The sequence below is a fragment of the Rosa chinensis genome, chromosome 2 (genome assembly GCF_002994745.2).
Source record: "Rosa chinensis cultivar Old Blush chromosome 2, RchiOBHm-V2, whole genome shotgun sequence".
Lineage (NCBI taxonomy): Eukaryota > Viridiplantae > Streptophyta > Magnoliopsida > Rosales > Rosaceae > Rosa > Rosa chinensis.
The window spans coordinates 19,774,661-19,794,552 of record NC_037089.1 but is presented as its reverse complement, the minus strand read 5'-3'; the positions used below and the strand labels follow the sequence as shown (position 1 = coordinate 19,794,552).

Below are 19,892 nucleotides of genomic sequence, written 5' to 3'. Positions count from 1 at the left end.
AAATTTGAGTTCCACCTCACCAGTTCTAAGCACATGAATAGTATGTGAATCTCCAAGCATAACTGTTTTGTGCTCCTTAAAAGGAGTGTATTTCTTGAACCAATATTTATCGTAGCAGATGTGCCTATTAGCACCACAATCTGCCCACCATCCTTCAACACTTTGAACCATATTTACATCAGTTATCATTGCCACATATGGTTCTTCAATGATGTGAGCTTGAGGAACAGCCTCACGTTTTCAATAATTGCAATTTCGAGCAATATGCCCACTTTTGCCACAAACATAACAACAAGTATATTGTTGCTTATTTTCTGAAGGAGGATATTGGTTCTTATTCACATAGCTTGGTTTGCCTTTATTCTGTTGGTGAGGTTTACCAACTTTTTTCATATTTTTCTTCTTTGGCTGCATATGAGAATTTTTATGAAAATGACCAATGGGCATATTATTATTGGAAGATACTAAATTTACTTTGGAGGTGTCATTGTTTATATCTTGCATAAGAACATCTTGATCTCTTGCTTCCTCCTCAACGCGGATGCGAGTCGTCAAGGTCTCCAAGGAAATCTCTTTTTATTTATGACGCATGGATTTTTGAAACTCTTTCCATGAAGGTGGAAGTTTATCAATGATACCAGCCACCACTAGATTGTCACCAATTTTGACACCTTCAAATGTAACTTCGGCTACAATCATTTGAAAGTCTTGGACATGCTCCGCAACCGACTTGCCATTTACCATTTGATAGCGGAAAAAACGGCTTGCAGCATATTTTTTCGCACCAGCTTCTTCGGTGTCATATTTGCTTTGTAATGCTTTCCAAATTTTCTTGACAGAAGAATATGTTGTATCATAATAATCATAAAAATGATCAGCAAGACAGTTCAAGAGATAGTACCGACAATTATACTCATCTTTTTGAAAATTTTCAACTTTTTCTTCATGAGCAAGGAGTTCATCATCCTCCATGCCTTCGGTACTCTTCTTTGATGGATTCTTCTCCGTTAGCACATAGGCAACTTTGAAAAGATTAAGGTAGAAGAGAACTTTTCCCTTCCATCTCTTGAAATGTACACCTTTAAAGCGGAAAGGCTTGTTGAGATCTCCCATATTGTCAAACGGCTTCTCTTGAGTACGCTCCATCTTTACTGAAGTCTCCGTAAAATTGTTGGTGAAATTACAATAAAAATTATAATTTCTATATGCGAAACTCGTTGACAATAGGCTGAGGCGCGGGTATCTCGCTCTCTTTAAGGAGATTCAAGCCATCTGCGGAACAATGCCCGTGCACCAGAAATCTCTTGACTTATCCCCTCCAGGATACAACAACCCAACATTAATTGTACGGTCTCACACCAATCTGCACAAATTGGAGGAACCCAAAGCTCCACCAAAATAACACCTTTCTTTGGCCAAAAGAACAAAAAACACTTTGGAGTTTTTTGAGAGAAAGTTGATGGGTGAATAACAGAGTAAGAGTTTGATATCTCTAAGCATGCAACAAATGGTGCTATTTATAGGCTCTTAGGACACTCCTTACAATTAATAGGGTAGTAACCAAATGCCATAGGTTACAAAAATTAAAAACCCAAAATAAATCACCATGAGTTACAAAATAAAATTCAAAATAAATTCTGAATTTAAACACACAAATAAATTCACCTAAATTTAATTTCAATAATAAATAAAATATTAAAATGTTACAAAACACTCTGTAATTCTATAAAACTGACTGAACTTTTCCTATTTTGACACCTACAACATCCATATGAACTTTAAGCCGACACATAAACAAAGAATGGACATATGTCATCAGTCCACCATGCAATTAGTCCAACCCAAATTCTCTCACCCTCTTCCAACAACACCTTGAAAAATAAGAAAAATGGAAGCAACAAACTTTGAGAGGACAACACTGCTAGGACAGTTTGGTGCCAAAAATTTCTTCCTTGTGATAGTTCTGCTGCTTTTATCAAAGCCAAAGCTGGTTACTTGCTCAATTGTCAGGTCTATTCCTGGATTTCCTGGTTCTCTTCCTTTCCAACTTGAAACTGGGTGAGTGATTTGTAAGAATTTGGAATAAGCCATGAACTTCTAAGATCATCAATTGATACTTCTTCAATTAGTAGATTTATTTATCAAATGATGCATTCATGTCATTGCACTCAGTTGTTTGGGTTTTTTACTTTATTAGGTACATTGGGGTTGATGAGAAAGATGATGTGCAGTTCTTCTATTACTTCGTTGAATCTGAAAGAAATCCCAGGGATGATCCTCTTTTGCTCTGGCTCACTGGTGGTCCTTCTTGCTCTGCTCTAAGTGGACTTGCTTTTGAGATAGGTAGTCTACGTTTACCAACCGTAACTACAAAATTGATTATCTTGGGAACCGTCATTTGACAATGTAAACATAGAAAAATTGGCCCCAACAAAACACACCTAAAATTTCTTGTTAACGTAACTTCCTGTTGCTGAATAATTTTTTTTTTTCTGTTTTTTCAAGCTATCTTGATCATCTTCCACCCACTGATTATTTTTTTTCAAGTTTCCATGTTAAATGACCTTCCTTCTCAATTTTCAAGAAGCTTTTGACAAATTGATGGTTTTGTTTAGGCCCCATAAAGTTCAACATGGTTGAGTATAATGGTAGCTTGCCGACCTTTGTTCTTAATCCCAACTCATGGACAAAGGTAACCAGTAAGATGTGCATCCTGACTTATCTTGTTATTCAACTGCTACTGGTACTATTTCCTGATGTTCTTTTTCTGAATGATCGGATTGCCTAATGTATTAGGTTTCCAGCATAATATTTGTAGATTCACCTGTTGGCACCGGGTTTTCATATCCAAGGAGCTTGCAGTGGTCCAGTGATACATTATTTGTAAATCATATTTATAGTTTCCTCATGAAGGTAAATTAGCACAACGATTGCATTCAAATGAAACACAAACACAAGCACCCAACAATATGCACAATAAGATCTCTGTGTTTCTTATTTTTTGTTTCCTGTTCGAGGCATTTTTGTTTTGTGTTCATAAACTTGATCTGTATGCCTTTTTATTACTTGAAATGCAGTGGCTACTCTATCATCCTAAGTTCATTTCAAATCCAATCTACATTGCTGGTGACTCGTACTCTGGCATGATAGTCCCAGTTGTAGCTCAAGAAATTGGAAAAGGTAGTGGTGATAGCCAAAACTTATTCAACTGCAATAACATATGGCTCTTGTAATGAACTACAGAGGGGTACATTACCTGGCTTGCTACGATGTTGCAGGTATCGAAGTTGGGGATATACCAGCAATTAATCTTAAAGTATGTGTTCAGATAGGACCAAATTGTTATCACTTCACCAGGATTTTGGATTTTCAAAGTACTATAAGGCCTCTAATGATTCAAGATGCTTTTCAGGGCTATCTGCTTGGGAACCCATGTACAGATTTAAATTTTGATGAGAATTCAAAGGTCGCATACGCCCATCGCATGGCACTTATACCTGATGAACTCTACAAGGTAGTTACTAGTTAGTTTTATGCACATTTTTTTTAACATATATTGTCGTCTAGGTGCCACCTTCAGTCCTAGAGTGAACTTGTTTTAGTTTCTGAACATTATGTTAAGTGGTGGCTGCGCATGTTTGTCAGTCAGCAAAGAAGAATTGCAGAGGACAATATGCAGGAATTGTTCAAAGCAATAAACAATGTGCAAAGTATCTCCAGGCAATCTCAGCAGTAAGAAGATTTTTTCCCCTTGTTCAAACTAGACTTATAAATCATTCCTACATTTCTTTACTCTGTTTATTAAATACTACTTGCCATTGTAGTGCACTGAAAAAGTGAACCGCGCACATATCTTAGAGCCTCGGTGTCTTCCGAGCTTTCCTATAATTAGTATGACGAATGATCACCAGAAAAATTGCATTGAAAGGTCGGAAGAGGCATCATTGGCTGTCAACCCAATGCACCTCGACCTCAATCCCAAACATATTGGCTTTCCTATATTTGGTTGCAGGGTATGTTCTTCACTTTTCTTGAACCAATCAAGGTTCCAGTGGACAATGTCTTATGGGAAAACAATGACCCTCGTTACACTTGCAGAATTACCAAAATTTTCTGATGCATGTTTGGGCAAATGATGCTAACGTCCAGAAAGCACTTGGGGTTCAAAAAGTAAGACAGTGTTAACCAACTGTAAGATTCAAAGCATGGAATTGTTAGCTACACTAAAACACAGATCACAAACACAAATGTTTAAGACATTGTTGATGCTTTGCAACATCATGAGCGTTCTGCCAGTGAAAATTCCTCTATTCCCTTATGTGTGCAGAGGATGTTCTGGACCAGGTGCAACAGCAGCTTGCCTTATGACAGATATTTCCGCAGTGTGCTTAGCTATCATCGATCTCTCAATACCAGAGGTTATCGAGCCCTTATATACAGGTTGAGTTGCAGTATGCCCAGTTTCCCAATTGGTGCTCAAATCACTACAGTTGTGACGGTGAACTTTTTTTTACCTTTGAAAAGTGTCTGGTTTCATGCAGTGGGGATCATGACATGGTGATACCGTACTTGGGAACCCTAGCATGGATTAAGTCCCTCAACTTTACTATTGTTGATCGCTGGAGACCGTGGCTGGTTGATGGTCAAGTTGCTGGGTAGGCTTTGTCTACACCAAGTATGCTTTTACAATGTAGCTTATTCACTGACTGTTGTTGTTTGCTCTGTGCAGATACTCCATCGAATACTCAAACAACTTTACATTTGCAACTGTTAAGGCAAGAATGCTAAAGTGCTTTGTACAACAGTATAACATTGAAAATGATCGCCTAATATGAGCTTGCATTAGTTGTTGTGGTGCAGGGAGGAGGGCACACAGCTCCAGAGTATCAGCCTAAGGAATGCTTTGCCATGTTTAAAAGGTGGATCTCTGAAGAGCCACTCTAACTCCCACTTCAGAGCGCTATCTATAGTTGTGCTAAAATGTATTGACAATGCTCGCACCTTTCGTTTGTCAAAGAGACCATGCTACCATGTTGCATCCTGTTTGATATTGAAATTTAAGATTTTAGAATTGAACTTCTATACTAAGCCATTAACTGCGTGAGAGATTTACAAATACTACAAATTGTTAAATGACATATCCTAAGTTCTTAAAAGAAAAGGTTGGAGCATAATTCTTTAAAGTATTTCTTCCTAACTCAAACAGGGTAATTTAGGGCTAGTTTGGGATTGCTGTGACTTTTAAAAAAAAAACTGCTGCTGTTGTGTTGTGAGAATAATCAGCTGTGAACTAAAACAGTTTTTTGTTTGGTAAATAATATTTTTAAAATTGCTATCAGCACATAAAACAACTTCAGAGCGTGTTTTGATCCACAACAGTTTCTAAAAGCAACATCTGGGTTGCTTCTAAAATCTGCTGTCAGTGACTTATAACTTTCAAGTAAAGCTGCTTTTTAATGAGGATTAAATTCAGTTTAACTCCCCTGGGGTTTGGGGGTATTTTCATGTCAGTCCCTGTCCTCTCAATTTAATCAGTTTACCCCTCGAACTCTTCAATTTTCCTCAACCGTGTCCAGTGTCTCATTTTCCGTCCAATTTGGACGTTAAATCTGACAAAGAAGCCCACTTTAAGGCTAAAATTGTCATTTCATGCAAAAAAAAAAAAAAAACACCACGACCATATTCGATCCCCTCTCTCTCCTCCCTCCTCCTCCTTCTTCTTCTTTTTCGACCCAATCTTCTTCTTCTTTGATCTCCGGTTACCAAAATCACCACCTCCCTCAAATCCAATTTTTCTCCTAGCCTCCACGAACCCATACTTGCCCACCATCTTCTATTTGTGGCTAGCTCAGAGTCTCAAACTCTTTGTGTCTCATATCCCTAAATCGCAAAGATGCAAACTTGAACCCAGAATCTAACTCACCTCAGCCTTCATGGGCTACTCTCTAATCACACTACCACCTACTCCTCCACCTCTTCTCAATGGTGCACCACATTCTCCTTCCTCTCGGTGAACAAATTGTCGATGACAATGACATCATTCTCTCTAAAGAGTAACTTGTCGACGAGGTGAGACCCAATGAAGCCGGCGCCACCAGTGACGACGATCCTAAGCCTGTGCTTGCCGAGGCTGGCGGGGATCTTACCGGCGTTGTGGGGGAGGTCGGTGGAGAAGGAGGCGGTGTTGATTATGTCGTGAACGGAGGAGAAGGATCTAGGGATGCAGGGATTGGGCTTGGAAGGGAGAGAGTGGGCTGGAGGATGAAGAAGGTGGAGCCGACAAGAATGCCAACGAGGATGAAGAAGGTGGAGCCGACAAGAATGCCAACGAGGATGAAGAGGAGGTGTTGCTCTTTGAAGATGTAGTTGATGGATCTGGGGAGAGATTTGGGTTGCTTAAAGGCTTTGGTGGAGTAGGAGGAGGCTAGGGAGGTTGGGATCTCTTCGTCCCTCCTGTGATTCACGCTCGATTACTTGTGTAGCTGTTTCATGCTTCTACACTCAGCCTCGTCTTCTTGTTCGTCGCAGAGATGGAGATGGATTAGGCTTGGTGGTGGATGGTGGTGACAAAGTGAAGGAAGTGGAATTTAATGGAAGAAGAGGAGGAATCAGAATACTTGATCAGATAACCAAGCCCTGCTAGGTTGATTCTCTCTCTTTTCTTTTTTTTGCTTAATTGGGTAATCTGATTAAGTATTTTGATTGGTTTTGAATTTCTCTGATGATTTTGGATCTGTATATTGCAAAAATTGTTTGTTTTTACACGTGAACTTTAAGCAAAAGCAATTCTGGGTTTTTCCGCCTGTGAATTGTGAGGAATCAAATGGGTCTTTGTTGGTGACTTGATTTGGTTCTTTAGAATGGGTTTAAGATCTAAAGTTGGAAACTGGCCTTATTGTTTAAGTGTTGATTTAGGGTTAATGGAGAAGAAGAAGGAGGAGGAGGGCAGAGAGAGGGGGTCGAATATGGTCATGGTGGTTTTTTTTTTTTTTTTTTGCATGAAATGACAATTTTAGCCCCTAAAGTGGGCTTCTTTGTCAGACTTAACGTCCAAATTGGACGGAAAATGAGACATTGGACAATGTTGAGGAAAATTGAAGAGTTCGAGAGGTAAACTGATTAAATTGAGAGGACAGAGACTAACATGAAAATACCTCCAAACCTCAGGAGGGTAAACTGAATTTAATCATTTTATTTATTTACCAAACACAATCAAATCTAAAATTTTGAACAAAAGTTGATTTTTTTTAAAAGCGAAGCAATCCCAAACGAGATCTTACTAGTTCTCGTTGGGTACAAGAGTTGTGCATCAGTATCTAGCCTATGGAAAGAGGCGACATGTATGGTTAGTGTTTGGATCCTTTAGGCTCATGGTGTCTGTTATTGTGTTGGGGTTAGAGCCCATATCTCACCTTTATATGTTTTCCGATTCATTAGTTGAAGAATATATATAGTAGAATATAGGGAGCTTCTATTCATATCTCCAAAATTGGTATTTAGACCTCCCCACTTAATAGACCTCCAACACAAATAACCAATATGCTATCTACAGCTCCCTAATTTTCTCATAATATCCATCATCCAATAATATCAATAAAAACTTTTTTTCAGAGTGTTCCGTCCATATACCTCCAAAATCGGTAGTTAGACCTCCATCAATTTTTGAACATTTCACAATATTATTTTACTCTTGATATAACTAAGCTGAAAAAAAAAAAAAATCACCATCCAATAATATCAATAAAAACTTTTTTTCAGAGTGTTCTGTCCATATACCTCCAAAATCGGTAGTTAGACCTCCATCAATTTTTGAACATTTCACAATATTATTTTACTCGATATAACTAAGCTGGAAAAAAAAAAAAAAAAAACTTTCAATTGATAGCCCCCCCCCCCCTTATTGTTGTATTTTGTAGGCATATACATCTTTAGAGGCCTAGAGAAGTTCATTTCTTCAACTTCCTAAAATTCCCTCGGTTCATTTATTTGCTCAAACAGTACACTCCAATTGATGAGTATGATTTTAAGAGAAAGTTGTCTGTTAGTGTTTTGGTTAGATATATAATATTACATATCCGAAATTGACTCGAGGAACTGTTGATTTCTCTGCTGCTTGGTAAGGATGAAGACCATAACAAAAACAAAAGGGAAACAATGGCATAAGGATGACCATTTGTTGATTTCATACTTGACTTTTTTTTTTTTTTTTTTTTAAAGAAAGATGTCCAAATGCCAATTTTAGAGGTATGAATAGAAGCTCCATAGAATATATTCTTTGTTTCTTAAAAAAAAAAAAAATTTAAGCACTCGATCATAAATTGGAAAAAGCCTAAACCAAACCTCCTCGTTATAGGAATTCTACTAATAAAAGGTTACTTGCACACACTGTTAACCCGGCGTGTATATAAATCCCATGCATAAATGAACTCTGTATATACCATTCTTCTAAAAAAAAAACAAAGAACTCTGTATATACCACATTTAGCGCACTGATTTTGTTGCTCTCCGTCTCCATGGCTCAACTGACTCCACTCGGAGCCGGCCTAACTCCAGGCAACAACCCCCACATCATTAGGCCACTAAGCGCCCCACCGTCGTCCGTCTCTGCAGCCTCGTCTTCCTCATCGGTTTCGTCAGCTTCCTGGTTTTGGCCATCTATTTTATTATCACCAGGGATCCCACACTCCCCAAGTTCAAAGTCGAATCGGCCACCGTGACCCAACTCAACGTTGAAGGCTCCAAGTTAACCGCCACGTGGGACTTCACTCTCCTTGCCGCCAACCCTAGCCGCAAACTCGAACCCTACTACAGCCGTGTCCAGGCCGGGGTCCGCTACCAGGATGGGTGCCGCGATGTTTACACCCTCGTGAAAAACCCGTTCCCTTCGTTTGTTCTGAGCCGGAGGAACCAGACACGTGTCAGTTTGAGACTCGGAGTGTGGAGGCAACCGGGGAGGCAAGTGGCGCAGGGAATCTCCGGCGAGAGGAAGAGTGAGTTGGTGAGTTTCGGATTCAGACTCCTGGCTAAGGTGTGGTTTGAGTACTCTAGGATATTGCCGGCGGAACGAGGTTGGATGCTGGTCTCCTGCGATAGGGTTGATTTTGATTTTTCCGGGAAGAATGGGACCGGCGAAATGACGAGTCGGTCTGGGCAGTGCGATGTTGACTACTACCCAATACTTCCCTTGGGTAGTACCTATCAGTAAGAATGAGTTGGCAAATGCTATATAGTTTGAGGTCGGTTCTGACCACCAATGCATCAACGATTCAACGGATCAACCCGCTACCACCACCGCAGCCACTGTCGGGGCGAGAGGAGGAGGTAGAGGGAAGACCGGGCTGGTGGTGCTTCAGTTGTGTGAGAGAGGGCTATGCATGGCACCATTATTTTAGGGTGTTTTAGGTTTTAGATTCTTGTATTAGCTAGCCGGTAATTTAATTTCTTTTCATTTACTGTGGATTTGGTCATTAAGTATGTCTTTCTTGAGTTTCTTCTATTTCAGTTTCTCATGATGCATGATGAAAAATATACATTGTTTAGTTTAACAACATACAAAGTCTTATGACCGAGCAAAGCATGGACACATTGGTGTTAACTATATATGAGCAAGCTTATATTAACAATGACTTTCTATTTTAAAGAGTTTCTTGTGGGCGTTAGTGTTGTAGTCGTGTTTAAATGACTTCATTTTAGACTTCTATCATATGATGAAATACTAAAACCATTTAACTGAAGATGCATGACCCTCAAAAGTAAACATTGTCCTAACACAAAGTATAAGACCGCACCTAAGAAGATGAGTAAAAAGATCATGCTTTTTAATGTCAAAAAGCATTTATCCCTAAGCTTAAAGTTTCAAGTTAATATTTTTCACCTGACTATGTTTTTTTTTTGTGTTCTCCCTTCAAATTCTGCACATTCAAATAAGTCCGAAGTCAGTATACACCAGTGCAACGCGTAAAACAAGGCTCGCAAACTTGACGGTGATTCGATGAGCTAATATCTGAGTTTACAACTCATCCCACAATTGTCCTACCAACGTCAAGAAAGCGGACCCTTTTAGAGCCGGTAAAAACCGAAGTTAGCTAGTCACAATTACAGCCGAACCAAGTTACTAACCAACCTCTAGAGCGTATTGAAATCAGCTCATCAGCCTAAATCACCCGCCAATATTGCTGCAAGAAGATGACACCAAAGCACACTTCACTGTATGACGTTTATTTTCGGTCTCATTTCTTCTACAAAAGCTATAGAACTAAGCAATTAGAGAGCTTAAGAGGAACCCATTAATCTCAAACCAACAAAGGTACAGAATTGGGTGATTTGGGTCCCTTCTGCAATCAACAATGCGCCGAGAAGAGAAGCGACGCAAGTTCAATGAGGCTGTCCTCAACACGCTTTATCCTCCTCCTTCTCCTCCATCACCACCAGTACTCTCTCTCTCTCTCTCTCTCCTCCGACTCCTAACTTCTCTCAACTTCTAATTCTGAAAACAATTGCTTACAGCTCAAAGATGAGGACGTAGACTTGAACATTTTACGTCAAGACTTTGAACTAGAAAGTGAGTCTTCAGCTACTAGCGGTGATGAGGATGGTAATGGCGAAAGTGAGATTCAGAAGCTTACGAGGGCCCAGCGGAAGAGACTCCGGAAGAAGAAGCTTAAGGAAGACGCTTCTCGACGCAGGCAAATCATAGGGCCTCTTTTGCCGTTGACAGTCGGTGAAGGTGAAAATTGCACTCCAGATGTTCGACGAAATGCCTCTGAGGAACCAAGTGAGATGATCATCTTATCTTTTCACTGTTAGCTGTGTTTATTAGATTTTGGTTTCTGGGTTTGAAAAATTTAAGAGTTTAGAATGCATTTGTGTAGGTGATCAGCCACCTCAATCTGGTTGCAGTAATCAGAAGAACAAGGTGAAGCAAAGGAGGAAGGCGAAGAAGCTAGCCAAGGAAAGAGAGCAACATTGATGTATTTCGATTTAACTAACCGGTAAAGGCTGTGATTTGGCTTGTGGAATGGTTAGGGTTAATTTACATGGGTTTAAAACTTCTTTAGCAGACTCTTGATTCTTAGCTATTTTGGAGAGCATGTTTAGCTTTTTATTTATTTTTCACTCATGCCCCCATGGTGACTCGAACCCATGACTTCGTACATAGGTAGTGGGTAGCTGCACCAGACTCTTAAGTGGCTATCTATTATAACTTTTAACTATCTCGCTCCTAAATATAGAGAGCAGGATGAGGCTATGTATAATTTAAAACATTCATTTTAAGTTATTTTATGTAATTTATAAATACATTTAAACTATTTAATATTCATTTAAAAAATAATATAAATTTAAAACTAGCTAAAATAGAGAGCATTGATGCAGACGTTATTCTAAAGTGGCTAGCTAAAAATGACTTTTTAGCTACTTTAGCTAAAATTTAACTCAAAAATGATTAGTATTGCACTATTGCATTTTATTTTCTATATTGAGCACAAATTTTTTAGCATTGCTTGCATCTTTGCTCACCAAAACACATCATTACAATGAATAATGCAGGGCGAAAATATACAGATTAACACATTACTACTGTGTTTATGGTATGAACATGCTTGCTTCAGTTGGTTTTGTAGGAGCTGCCAATGTTACTCGGCCTAATTAAGTGCACACGGGGGTAAATATCATACATTTTACTTACATGAAAGTTTTAACAGTGCACTATAAAATGGATAGGGTAAATGGATAAGATAATTTCTTGATATTAAATAAAGAATCAATATCCCTCTTCATATTGCCATAAGCGTCCTTGTGCTACCCAAAGCAATAGCGGTTCAGAATCGTCAGAAGCCTCATGCATATTGTAACTTGGACCCTGAGGACCCGGTTTTCCTATGATCAAGATTCAGAAAGAAAGAAAAAAGTTAAATCCTCTACATATTTTCTATCATATAAAAATCTCAGAATAAAGCAGAAGATTAAAGCTGCCTATTACCTATCAGCCTGAAAATCAAGTCATTTATCATTGCATTGTGTCTGATGAACCATTAAGTTAATCTAACATCTATTCCAGGCTAGTTTACAGGTGGGGAAGATGGTCACAGCAAGATAGGAAGTTATGATAATCCAAGCAAATTAAAGAGAAGTTAGGTAAGGTAGCTCTGAGAGTCATGTGACAGTAACAACTCTCATGAAGCCGTGATCAGAAATTAAAAAATGGTGTTCAACAGTTCAAGTAGATGATATAAATCTCTAGTCATTGTATTTAATGATTTAAATGACATTATGGTTCATCCAGATCTATCACAACTCACTAAGTCCACTATCTAACCCCCTAAGATGTCCACTATCTAACCCCCTAAGATGTCCACATATTTTGAGTCCCTTTCAAAAGGCACCAAGGACCATGATTTAGTCAAATTTCAGTCAAGAGGGGGCAGTGACTAATTGTTAGATACTATTCTAAAATAATGGTGAAGCACATAATGCTCCCATCATCAAGTGCTTATTATAAAGTTGGATATCATCCTCCAATCATAAACAAGATTTAAGATTTATGGCCCTAAGAAAGCTACAAGATATTTAATTAAACAAGTACTTGCACTACAAAAGCCCAAAAGAGCGAATTAAAAGCAAAAGCAAAAAGCACATGTCCAAAGCATAAAGGCCAAACCAAAGTTTTTCATGCAATGTACCTTTCTATGTGACCATGATAAAATCAAACGACTCTTATGACACCACCGGATAGTTAAACGGCAATGGCTGGAGTGACGGATCCACTGCGCTCGGGTGCACGAACCCATATTTACGAAGCACCTGATTATCGGCGAAGTTCAACGCCTTTTGCATGCCGTCCCAGCAAGACTCCCCGGAATACATCTGATTGTGGTCCCCACTGCAGGGCTGGCATCCGGTGAAGTGCGTGACGAACGGTCTCCTCCAGCTGCCCACCCCGTACCCGGACCCCGCGTCCTTCAAAAACTTCTCCCTAAACGCACCGTATTGCTCGCTCACTTTCTCCGCGTGTCGCCTTCTCAGCCGCGCCACGTCCTCGTCCCCTTCCCGTTTCTCTATCTCCGTGTACTTCTCGGTGACGTTATCCAGGGTGCCGACTATTTCGGCCCAATACCCTTCGAAATAGTAATCGCTCTCTAAGTAAATCCTGTCCGCCCATTTCTCGTTCTCTTTGTAAATCAGGTACGCCAGGCCCGTCTGATCGTCCGACTCCGGGAACGCCTTGTCCTTGAACGTCGCCCGGAGCGTCTCCCCCCACTTCTCGTAGTCCGGCGTCTGCGGGCCCATTCCGGCCCAGGCCTCGAGGAAGTCCATGGACCACTGGCAGTTCCTGATCAGAAACACGCCGGCGTTTAACCCCGTCCAGCTGTGGGTGTCCAGAATCAAGTGGGCCCAGCCGTGAACGATGAGGTTGTGGCTCCTGTACTTCTCTAACGGTAATTTGAACTCCATGTCGGTGAACAACGCGTCCGAGTCGACCCACCAGATCCACTCGACTTCCGGGTGGGCCACCATGGCGGCCCGGATGACCGGAATCTTGGCCCAGTAGCTCTTCATTTCCGGGTGAAGGAACGCGTTGTTGTAGAACAAATCGTGGCCGTGTATTCTGCAGTAGTCCACTTTGTTCTTGAAGAATCTCAGCAGCAAATGATCGCCGATAGGATTCTTACACGCGGACGGCTGCGATCCCGTCACCATGAGAATCCGTTCAGCTGCTCCGGCGCCGAATGAAGGATGATGCAGTAGCCACTGGCTCCGCTTCTCGTCCCAGTTTTTAACGGGGTTGCCAATAGAGTAGGTCAGCTCCGGGTCGTCGTAGAAGGTCCGGTCGGGCGGGTCGGACTGTAAACTCGGACCCGGGTCGGAATGACGAACCGAATTGGACCGGGGCGGAGTGACGGTACGCCCGAAATTGGGGGCGGAAGTGGAGTTGGGGTGTATGAAGGACCATATAGTGATGAGGAGTAAAAGAGCGAGAAATGCGCCGCCGAGGAAGAGAAGGCCGTCGGTGAACCATGAGGAGGCCTTGGCTCGTAAAGAGGGCTTCGACATTGGTTGGGGGTGAGAGGAGGGCTCGGGGGAGACCATGGTTAAATAGTAGTGGTGGAGGGGTTTTAGGGTCTGTGACAGATAAGGCTAACAGCGATGTTTGGCGGTCATGGATGGAAATGTTCTTGGAGGTTCTCAGTTTTTGGTCTGGTAGATATTTTAGCAGAGAATTTAAGTATAGACTAGAGACTAGGGAAGAGGGTTTTTTTTTTTTTTTTGAGATGATAGGGAAGAGGGTTTAGGGAAGACTGGAAGAGGGAGCGAGGAGACAACAGTACTGGTGTGATTAAAGGGGTAGGGGATGCTGAGTTGCACTGCGGTGTCTGTGCGAAGTGCGTGGATCGACGGCAGGGAAGGGTCCTACGATGTCTGGCTTCTTACCGAAGAGACACGTGGGTGTGAGATATGAACCGACAGTTTAGGGGGAGTAATGGGATTTTTCCAAGTCATGGAAATTAAATTTATTTTTACCTTAATGGAAAGTTACAGTAGGGCTATGTACCCAAAAAAAAAAAAAAAAGTTACAGTAGGGCTGTAGGAGATGGGTGTAAGGGCATTACGGTTATTTCAAAGGGGCAATAAGTGGTTAAATGGCTATTCCAAATATGAGAATGCTGCATGTCCTGAACTGTAAGAAATTTGTTCTTCCTTACTATTTGTGCAAAAAATGACGATAAATATAAGGACTGATCAATGATCATGCACATGGATGCAGCCACAGTTGTATGAGTATGGTTTGTTCCATGATACCTTTGTCGGATGCATGTAAAATCTATTTTCGACATCATTTGAAATCGATCATCTTTTCATTACATGTATTGTCGTAGTCGGTTTTATATAATTCAATTCTCTAAAACAACCACGTGATGTGGTGTGCTGATCGAGCGGTCTAATCTGGAACCCTCAGATCTAACGTTCAATTCTCAGCTCCATCCCGTGGTCAGTAGATTTTAGAGATTTTTATTCGTTAACACGAGAGTTCGTGCGTCTGCGGTGCAGTGATTAGTTTGGCAAAACTGAGATACACTGCATGGGTGTGTGTGGTTACTATTTACGTCTTCCTCCTCAAAAAAAAAAAAAAAAAAATCTCTAAAACATTACAACTAATTGGGAATGTTTAGTCAACCAACTACATTGAACAGAGACAATTTTCCGAACAATTAGCATTTCATCATAAACCGATGATGGCTAGTCCTAGGAGTATTGTTCTATTTGCTTACTAGGGTTAGTATAACTCTACAGTAATTTTTGTTAGATGGTACTAAAGCATTGTCATCCTTCTGTAATTAATGTTTTATTAATGCATTAGTATTTTAGTAAGGAAAAACAGCAAGGCGTTACTAAACAATAATGGGTGTTACCAATATTCTTATTACAAGTATACAATGTTGCAGATAAAAACAGAAGAGCACAGAGATACCACTACCATCAGAAGATTCAGAAGATAATGACTTGCCGCATATGGTTTTTTAACTTGCACCCATACATAGATTAATCCAGTTTTATGGTATATTTTTTATCAAGAACCAATGAGCCCTAGTCTAGACTTCAACAAATGACATAGATATTCAACTTGAGACAGTATTCATGTGTGTTTTCCTATTGTCAGGAGTTTTCTTATTTAGCAGCATTTCCAATTCATAATATATTGTAGGCAATTTGTTGGTCCACTCTTAAGAATCTAACCATCACAAGTTGAATTACAAGTTCAGGATATTAAACTTGTATGATGGTTTGATTAGGGATACAAATCTGCTTACAAGCATTCCTTGCTTTACAAAAATCCAAACAAATAAGAGCCTTTTTATCCTCTAATCGATCCATTACAACGTGACTTATTTTCATTTTTCTTTCTTTTGATTTATCTGTGCATTTAAGTTTGGGTTTTAAATCTCTTCTCGTACAATATAAAGAATTTATCAAGGACATATATAAATTATTGTAATCGATCTTAAACTTAAATTTCACCAATGTGATCTTTTTTGTCAGATTATTGAACAGTGTAATTCATAACCGGAAAAAGAATTACAACTAGGGCTGTCACTCGGTCGGTTCGAATCGGTTATAGGTATTACTATTTCAAAACCAAAGCTTTCGGTTTCAAAATTAAGCTTCCAATTACCAACCAAAATTTTCAGTTTTTAATCATATCTAACAAATTCGGTATTTTTGTTTTCGATATTACTAACTTTAGAGCAACTAATTTTTTGTAATATAAATTAGAATAAACAATATGGTTTTTGTTTAAGGAAAACTGAAATTAGTAGAGAATTGAGTCGTACTTTCAGTGATAATAGGGGCCTCTTTATATAGAGTATTACATGTCATAGAATCAGAGTTATACAAGGAAACGTAATATTACAATTGATTGGATATCTCCAAGATTCTCCGATATTATCTCTAATTCTAACCCTATTACCACTAGATCAAGTAACCTAGGATTTGGGCAAGACACATATTCTGGATTTACTTGAACACTCCTCTTTGTGTCGCCCAAACGTGGTGCTCCTCTTGTTGCCTCATTAAAAACCTTGCCGAGTGACAAAAACCCAGTGGGACAAAAATAACCTCGGTCGAAGGGGGAAAGAGCACAACACACCATTCACGTTTCGAGACCATACATATAGACACCTCCCCCTGATGTCTGCATCTCCCCCTGATGACTACGATCATTAGAGTTCGGATAATTTCCGCAAACGATGGTACCAACATGTTTCTCGAAAGTGGAATTTAGGCAATGACTTAATGAGCAAGTCTGCCATACTGTCCTCAGATCGAACCTAGTTCACTGATCTTGAGGAGAGTTTGTTGTTGCTGATTATCCTTGGTGTTGTCGCTTTTGATGTAGCCTTGCTTCATTTGTTCAAAACAAGTAGCATTATCCTATATGCTCGTAGGCTCATCTGTGGTAGACTTCAAACCACAATTATTCGAACATGCGTAACTATGGATCCAATCCATATACATTCACGAACCACTTCGTGAAGAGCAATAATCTATGCATTGTTCGAATATATAGCGACTAGGGTCTGTTTTGTAGACCTCTAAGATATCACGGTCTTTACCCATGGTGAACACTTAACCATTTTGGGAATAATGACCTTTGTGTAGGTCAGAGAGATACCCAACATCAGCAAAACCTTCCAAAACAAATGTCGTTTTGGGATGGGGATAGTGGACGCAGGCCAGTGTGTGATGGGTCCGAATCCATCGTCTCTCTGGAGGGATAGAACAAGCTCATCTCAATCATACATCTCAAGTACAGAAAAATATCTTTTTACATCAATCCAATGGTGTCGCGTTGGCGCAGAGCTATACCTTAACTAACAAGTTCACTGCAAATGAGATGTCCGGTCTTGTGCATTAAGATAAGTACAATAATGCGCCTATTGTACTCATGTAAGACACTTCTGCCTCTAGCACATCTTCATCATCATCCTTCAGACGAAGAGGATCCTTTTCAGGATCAAGACTAAGGACGATCATGGAGGTGTCTGAAGGTTTGACCTTGCAAAATGCTTAAGCATCTATCAATACGATGCTCAAGTTCCAAACTGAGGCATAATCGTGTTCTCCCAAAATCCTTCATCTTAAACTCGGATTTCAAGTGTTCAACGGTTTCCCTTAACTCTTTAAAGGCTTCCAATGAAGATCATGTCCAACATGAACCGCGATAGAATCCGAAACTTACTATGGAAACGCGCGGGCATATCCCTTCTCAATGACTTGGGCAAATGAAGCTCACCATGAACATTCATTTATATTCCGTATCTAGATCCCCATAGAGATACGTAGTGACCACATTCATAAGCTGCATATTCAGTTATTCGGAAACTACCAAACTGACAGGGTAGTGGAGTACAATGACATCCATTACGAAAGAATATGTCTCATCGTAGTTGATTCCAGGGCGTTTTGTGAGTAGCCTAGCGCCATAAGGCGAGATTTCCATCTCTTTTTCTCACCAAGCTTTCTAACGAAGACCCATTAGTTAACATGTTTTATGTTAGGAGGTGTTGGCATCACTAGCTCAAAAACCTTCCTCTTCGTTAGAGAATTCAACTTAACATGGATCGCATCTTTCCATTTAGGCCAAATCTCTCTACGTTGGCATTCGTTCATCAACGGAGTGTGGTTCGATGTCATCGGACTCAACAAACTCATGCACAACGAAATGCGCAACTACAAACTCATGCGTTTCAAATAGCTCTATATTCTCAGGAATAAGTTTTGACGTTGAAGCGTCCCCCAACGATAACCATAATCTGGAAGATACTCATGACACGGATTTTGGGTCTTGATGATCAAAGGATTAAAATGTGCCAAAGTATTCTTCGAACCCACGGGCCTCCCACGCATCCTAGCTGGGGCCATGGCCTATAACTCCAAAGTGCCACTCTATGGTGTTGGCGCCTGGCCTATCTCTGTGTAGGGTGGCGCTACGTCCTCTCATAGGGACGTCCATCCTTGCAGGCATGTTTGCAGCATATTTGTGTGATCTCGTCACTTTAACGGGGATCGAGATGAGACATAGTGGGGACAGACCACGACAATTCTTGTCGTTCCCGCTGAATATATGTGTTCTTATCTCCCCCTAACGATGGAAAGACTATCTCATCAAAATGACAACCAGCAAATCTAGCGGTAAGGAGATCGCCTTGCAAGGGTAAGGAGTGGCGGACGATTGTCGGAGTCTCAAATTCAACGTAGTTTCCCATTCGTCTATAAGGACCTATCATAGTGCGCTGTGGCGGCTCAATTGGCACATAAATGGCACACTCAAATATGCGTAAGTACGATACTTGTACCCAGTCACTAGTTGTAACGCAGAGGTACATTGAGTGGCAATGGGTTGTAGATGAATTAGCATAGCTGGATGCGATATTGCATCACCCCAAGAGGATATAAGGAGGTTAGTGCGCATTACCAAATCCTGACAACCATCGTAGTCGTTTCCGCATGACCATTTGGGTGTGTACATGGTAATATGATGTCTAACATCAGTCCTATTGCAATATCGAAAGTCTTCGATGTAAACTCTCTAGCATAGTCAAGTCCAATTGACTGAATATGATGATTCGAGGAGTGAGCCCGTTGGCATATGATATGTGCTAGGAGTATAGCAGAAGCAGCATTATAAGTGGACAATGGCACAACAAGTGACCAGCGTGTTTGCGTGTCAACCAACATCATGAGATATTTAAACATCCGCAAGTTAGTTGAATCAGTCCATAGAATCCCCATGGGTTCTATGTAAGAACAAAATGAGTATTTTCATATCCTTTGCATAGGAGGGTCTCAGCCCTTATTTCCCTAAAGAACGGGCTTTGTAAAACGAGCGAGAGGCATTACAAGCAACCAATGAGGATTGTAGTTGGGCTTGAGCGTCTGAAACGCTATTTGAATAAAAGTTGGTGATTGCAACATCACCAGGAGCGTCATCACCATGATGTACTCTATCCATGGCATCATGGATAAGGACTATGCCAGCCCTAGGCTGGTGGTAGACGGCGGCGGCGGTCATACTTAGTCCAAGAATCAACTTTTGATTCATGCTTCGTTTCGCTCAAGAAAATAGATGTCCATGTGAAGTCTTTAGTTGACGGATCATCATGATGAAGATGACCTATCCTGTCGTGACAAAGCTATTATGTGTCTAAATCCAAGAGATCTTCTCTCATAACTTTTATTGGATTTAATAGCTCGAATAGTGACATAGAGTCTACTAGAGAGACACATAAACTTCTTTAAGATGCGCCTTTGTTCGCAATCATTAGAGACATTGCAAAGGAACTCATTTTCATTCTCTACATGCGCTTTCGCATGGAATCCGTTGGTTATTC

General features: G+C 40.4%; 4 protein-coding genes across 5 annotated transcripts; 3 read left to right on the top strand and 1 right to left on the bottom strand.

Annotated features, from left to right (window-relative positions):
- The first annotated feature begins 1,835 nt into the window (after positions 1–1,835).
- Positions 1,836–5,080, top strand: LOC112189452 (serine carboxypeptidase-like 2). The gene is made up of 14 exons (XM_024328789.2): positions 1,836–2,058; positions 2,198–2,343; positions 2,616–2,692; positions 2,797–2,913; positions 3,078–3,180; positions 3,279–3,316; positions 3,413–3,514; positions 3,646–3,732; positions 3,825–4,013; positions 4,099–4,170; positions 4,328–4,440; positions 4,542–4,655; positions 4,730–4,775; positions 4,861–5,080. Exons 1-14 carry the CDS (start codon positions 1,889–1,891, stop codon positions 4,942–4,944), a joined length of 1,458 nt encoding a protein of 485 aa, XP_024184557.1. The 5' UTR covers positions 1,836–1,888; the 3' UTR covers positions 4,945–5,080.
- Positions 5,081–8,513: 3,433 nt separating this feature from the next.
- On the top strand, positions 8,514–9,205 carry LOC112183859. The gene is made up of 2 exons (XM_024322176.1): positions 8,514–8,632; positions 8,674–9,205. The coding sequence occupies exons 1-2, from the start codon at positions 8,514–8,516 to the stop codon at positions 9,203–9,205; spliced, it is 651 nt and encodes a 216-aa protein (XP_024177944.1).
- A 780-nt stretch (positions 9,206–9,985) lies between these two features.
- LOC112190803 (daf-12-interacting protein 1) lies at positions 9,986–11,177 on the top strand. 2 transcript variants are annotated; one of them, XM_024330282.2, is made up of 3 exons: positions 9,986–10,430; positions 10,507–10,774; positions 10,857–11,177. In XM_024330282.2, the coding sequence occupies exons 1-3, from the start codon at positions 10,347–10,349 to the stop codon at positions 10,967–10,969; spliced, it is 465 nt and encodes a 154-aa protein (XP_024186050.1). In that variant the 5' UTR covers positions 9,986–10,346; the 3' UTR covers positions 10,970–11,177. The 2 variants fall into 2 exon arrangements, with proteins under 2 accessions (XP_024186050.1, XP_024186051.1); XM_024330283.2 differs by having other exon boundaries at positions 9,995–10,430; positions 10,872–11,175.
- Positions 11,178–11,542: 365 nt separating this feature from the next.
- Positions 11,543–14,278, bottom strand: LOC112188783 (galactomannan galactosyltransferase 1). Its single transcript, XM_024327994.2, has 2 exons — positions 12,681–14,278; positions 11,543–11,877 (listed from the first exon to the last, which is right to left on the bottom strand). Exon 1 carries the CDS (start codon positions 14,086–14,088, stop codon positions 12,715–12,717), a length of 1,374 nt encoding a protein of 457 aa, XP_024183762.1. The 5' UTR covers positions 14,089–14,278; the 3' UTR covers positions 11,543–11,877; positions 12,681–12,714.
- Positions 14,279–19,892: the final 5,614 nt, after the last annotated feature.

Coding starts and splice junctions, on each gene's coding strand:
- LOC112189452 (XM_024328789.2), top strand. CDS start 1,889: ATGGAAGCAACAAACTTTGAGAGGACAACACTGCTAGGACAGTTTGGT. Junction 3,317..3,412: donor TACCAGCAATTAATCTTAAA/GTATGTGTTCAG, acceptor GATGCTTTTCAG/GGCTATCTGCTTGGGAACCC. Junction 4,776..4,860: donor TTACATTTGCAACTGTTAAG/GCAAGAATGCTA, acceptor GTTGTGGTGCAG/GGAGGAGGGCACACAGCTCC.
- LOC112183859 (XM_024322176.1), top strand. CDS start 8,514: ATGGCTCAACTGACTCCACTCGGAGCCGGCCTAACTCCAGGCAACAAC. Junction 8,633..8,673: donor TCGTCTTCCTCATCGGTTTC/GTCAGCTTCCTG, acceptor TATTATCACCAG/GGATCCCACACTCCCCAAGT.
- LOC112190803 (XM_024330282.2), top strand. CDS start 10,347: ATGCGCCGAGAAGAGAAGCGACGCAAGTTCAATGAGGCTGTCCTCAAC. Junction 10,431..10,506: donor CTTCTCCTCCATCACCACCA/GTACTCTCTCTC, acceptor AATTGCTTACAG/CTCAAAGATGAGGACGTAGA. Junction 10,775..10,856: donor AAATGCCTCTGAGGAACCAA/GTGAGATGATCA, acceptor TTAAGAGTTTAG/AATGCATTTGTGTAGGTGAT.
- LOC112188783 (XM_024327994.2), bottom strand. CDS start 14,088: ATGGTCTCCCCCGAGCCCTCCTCTCACCCCCAACCAATGTCGAAGCCC.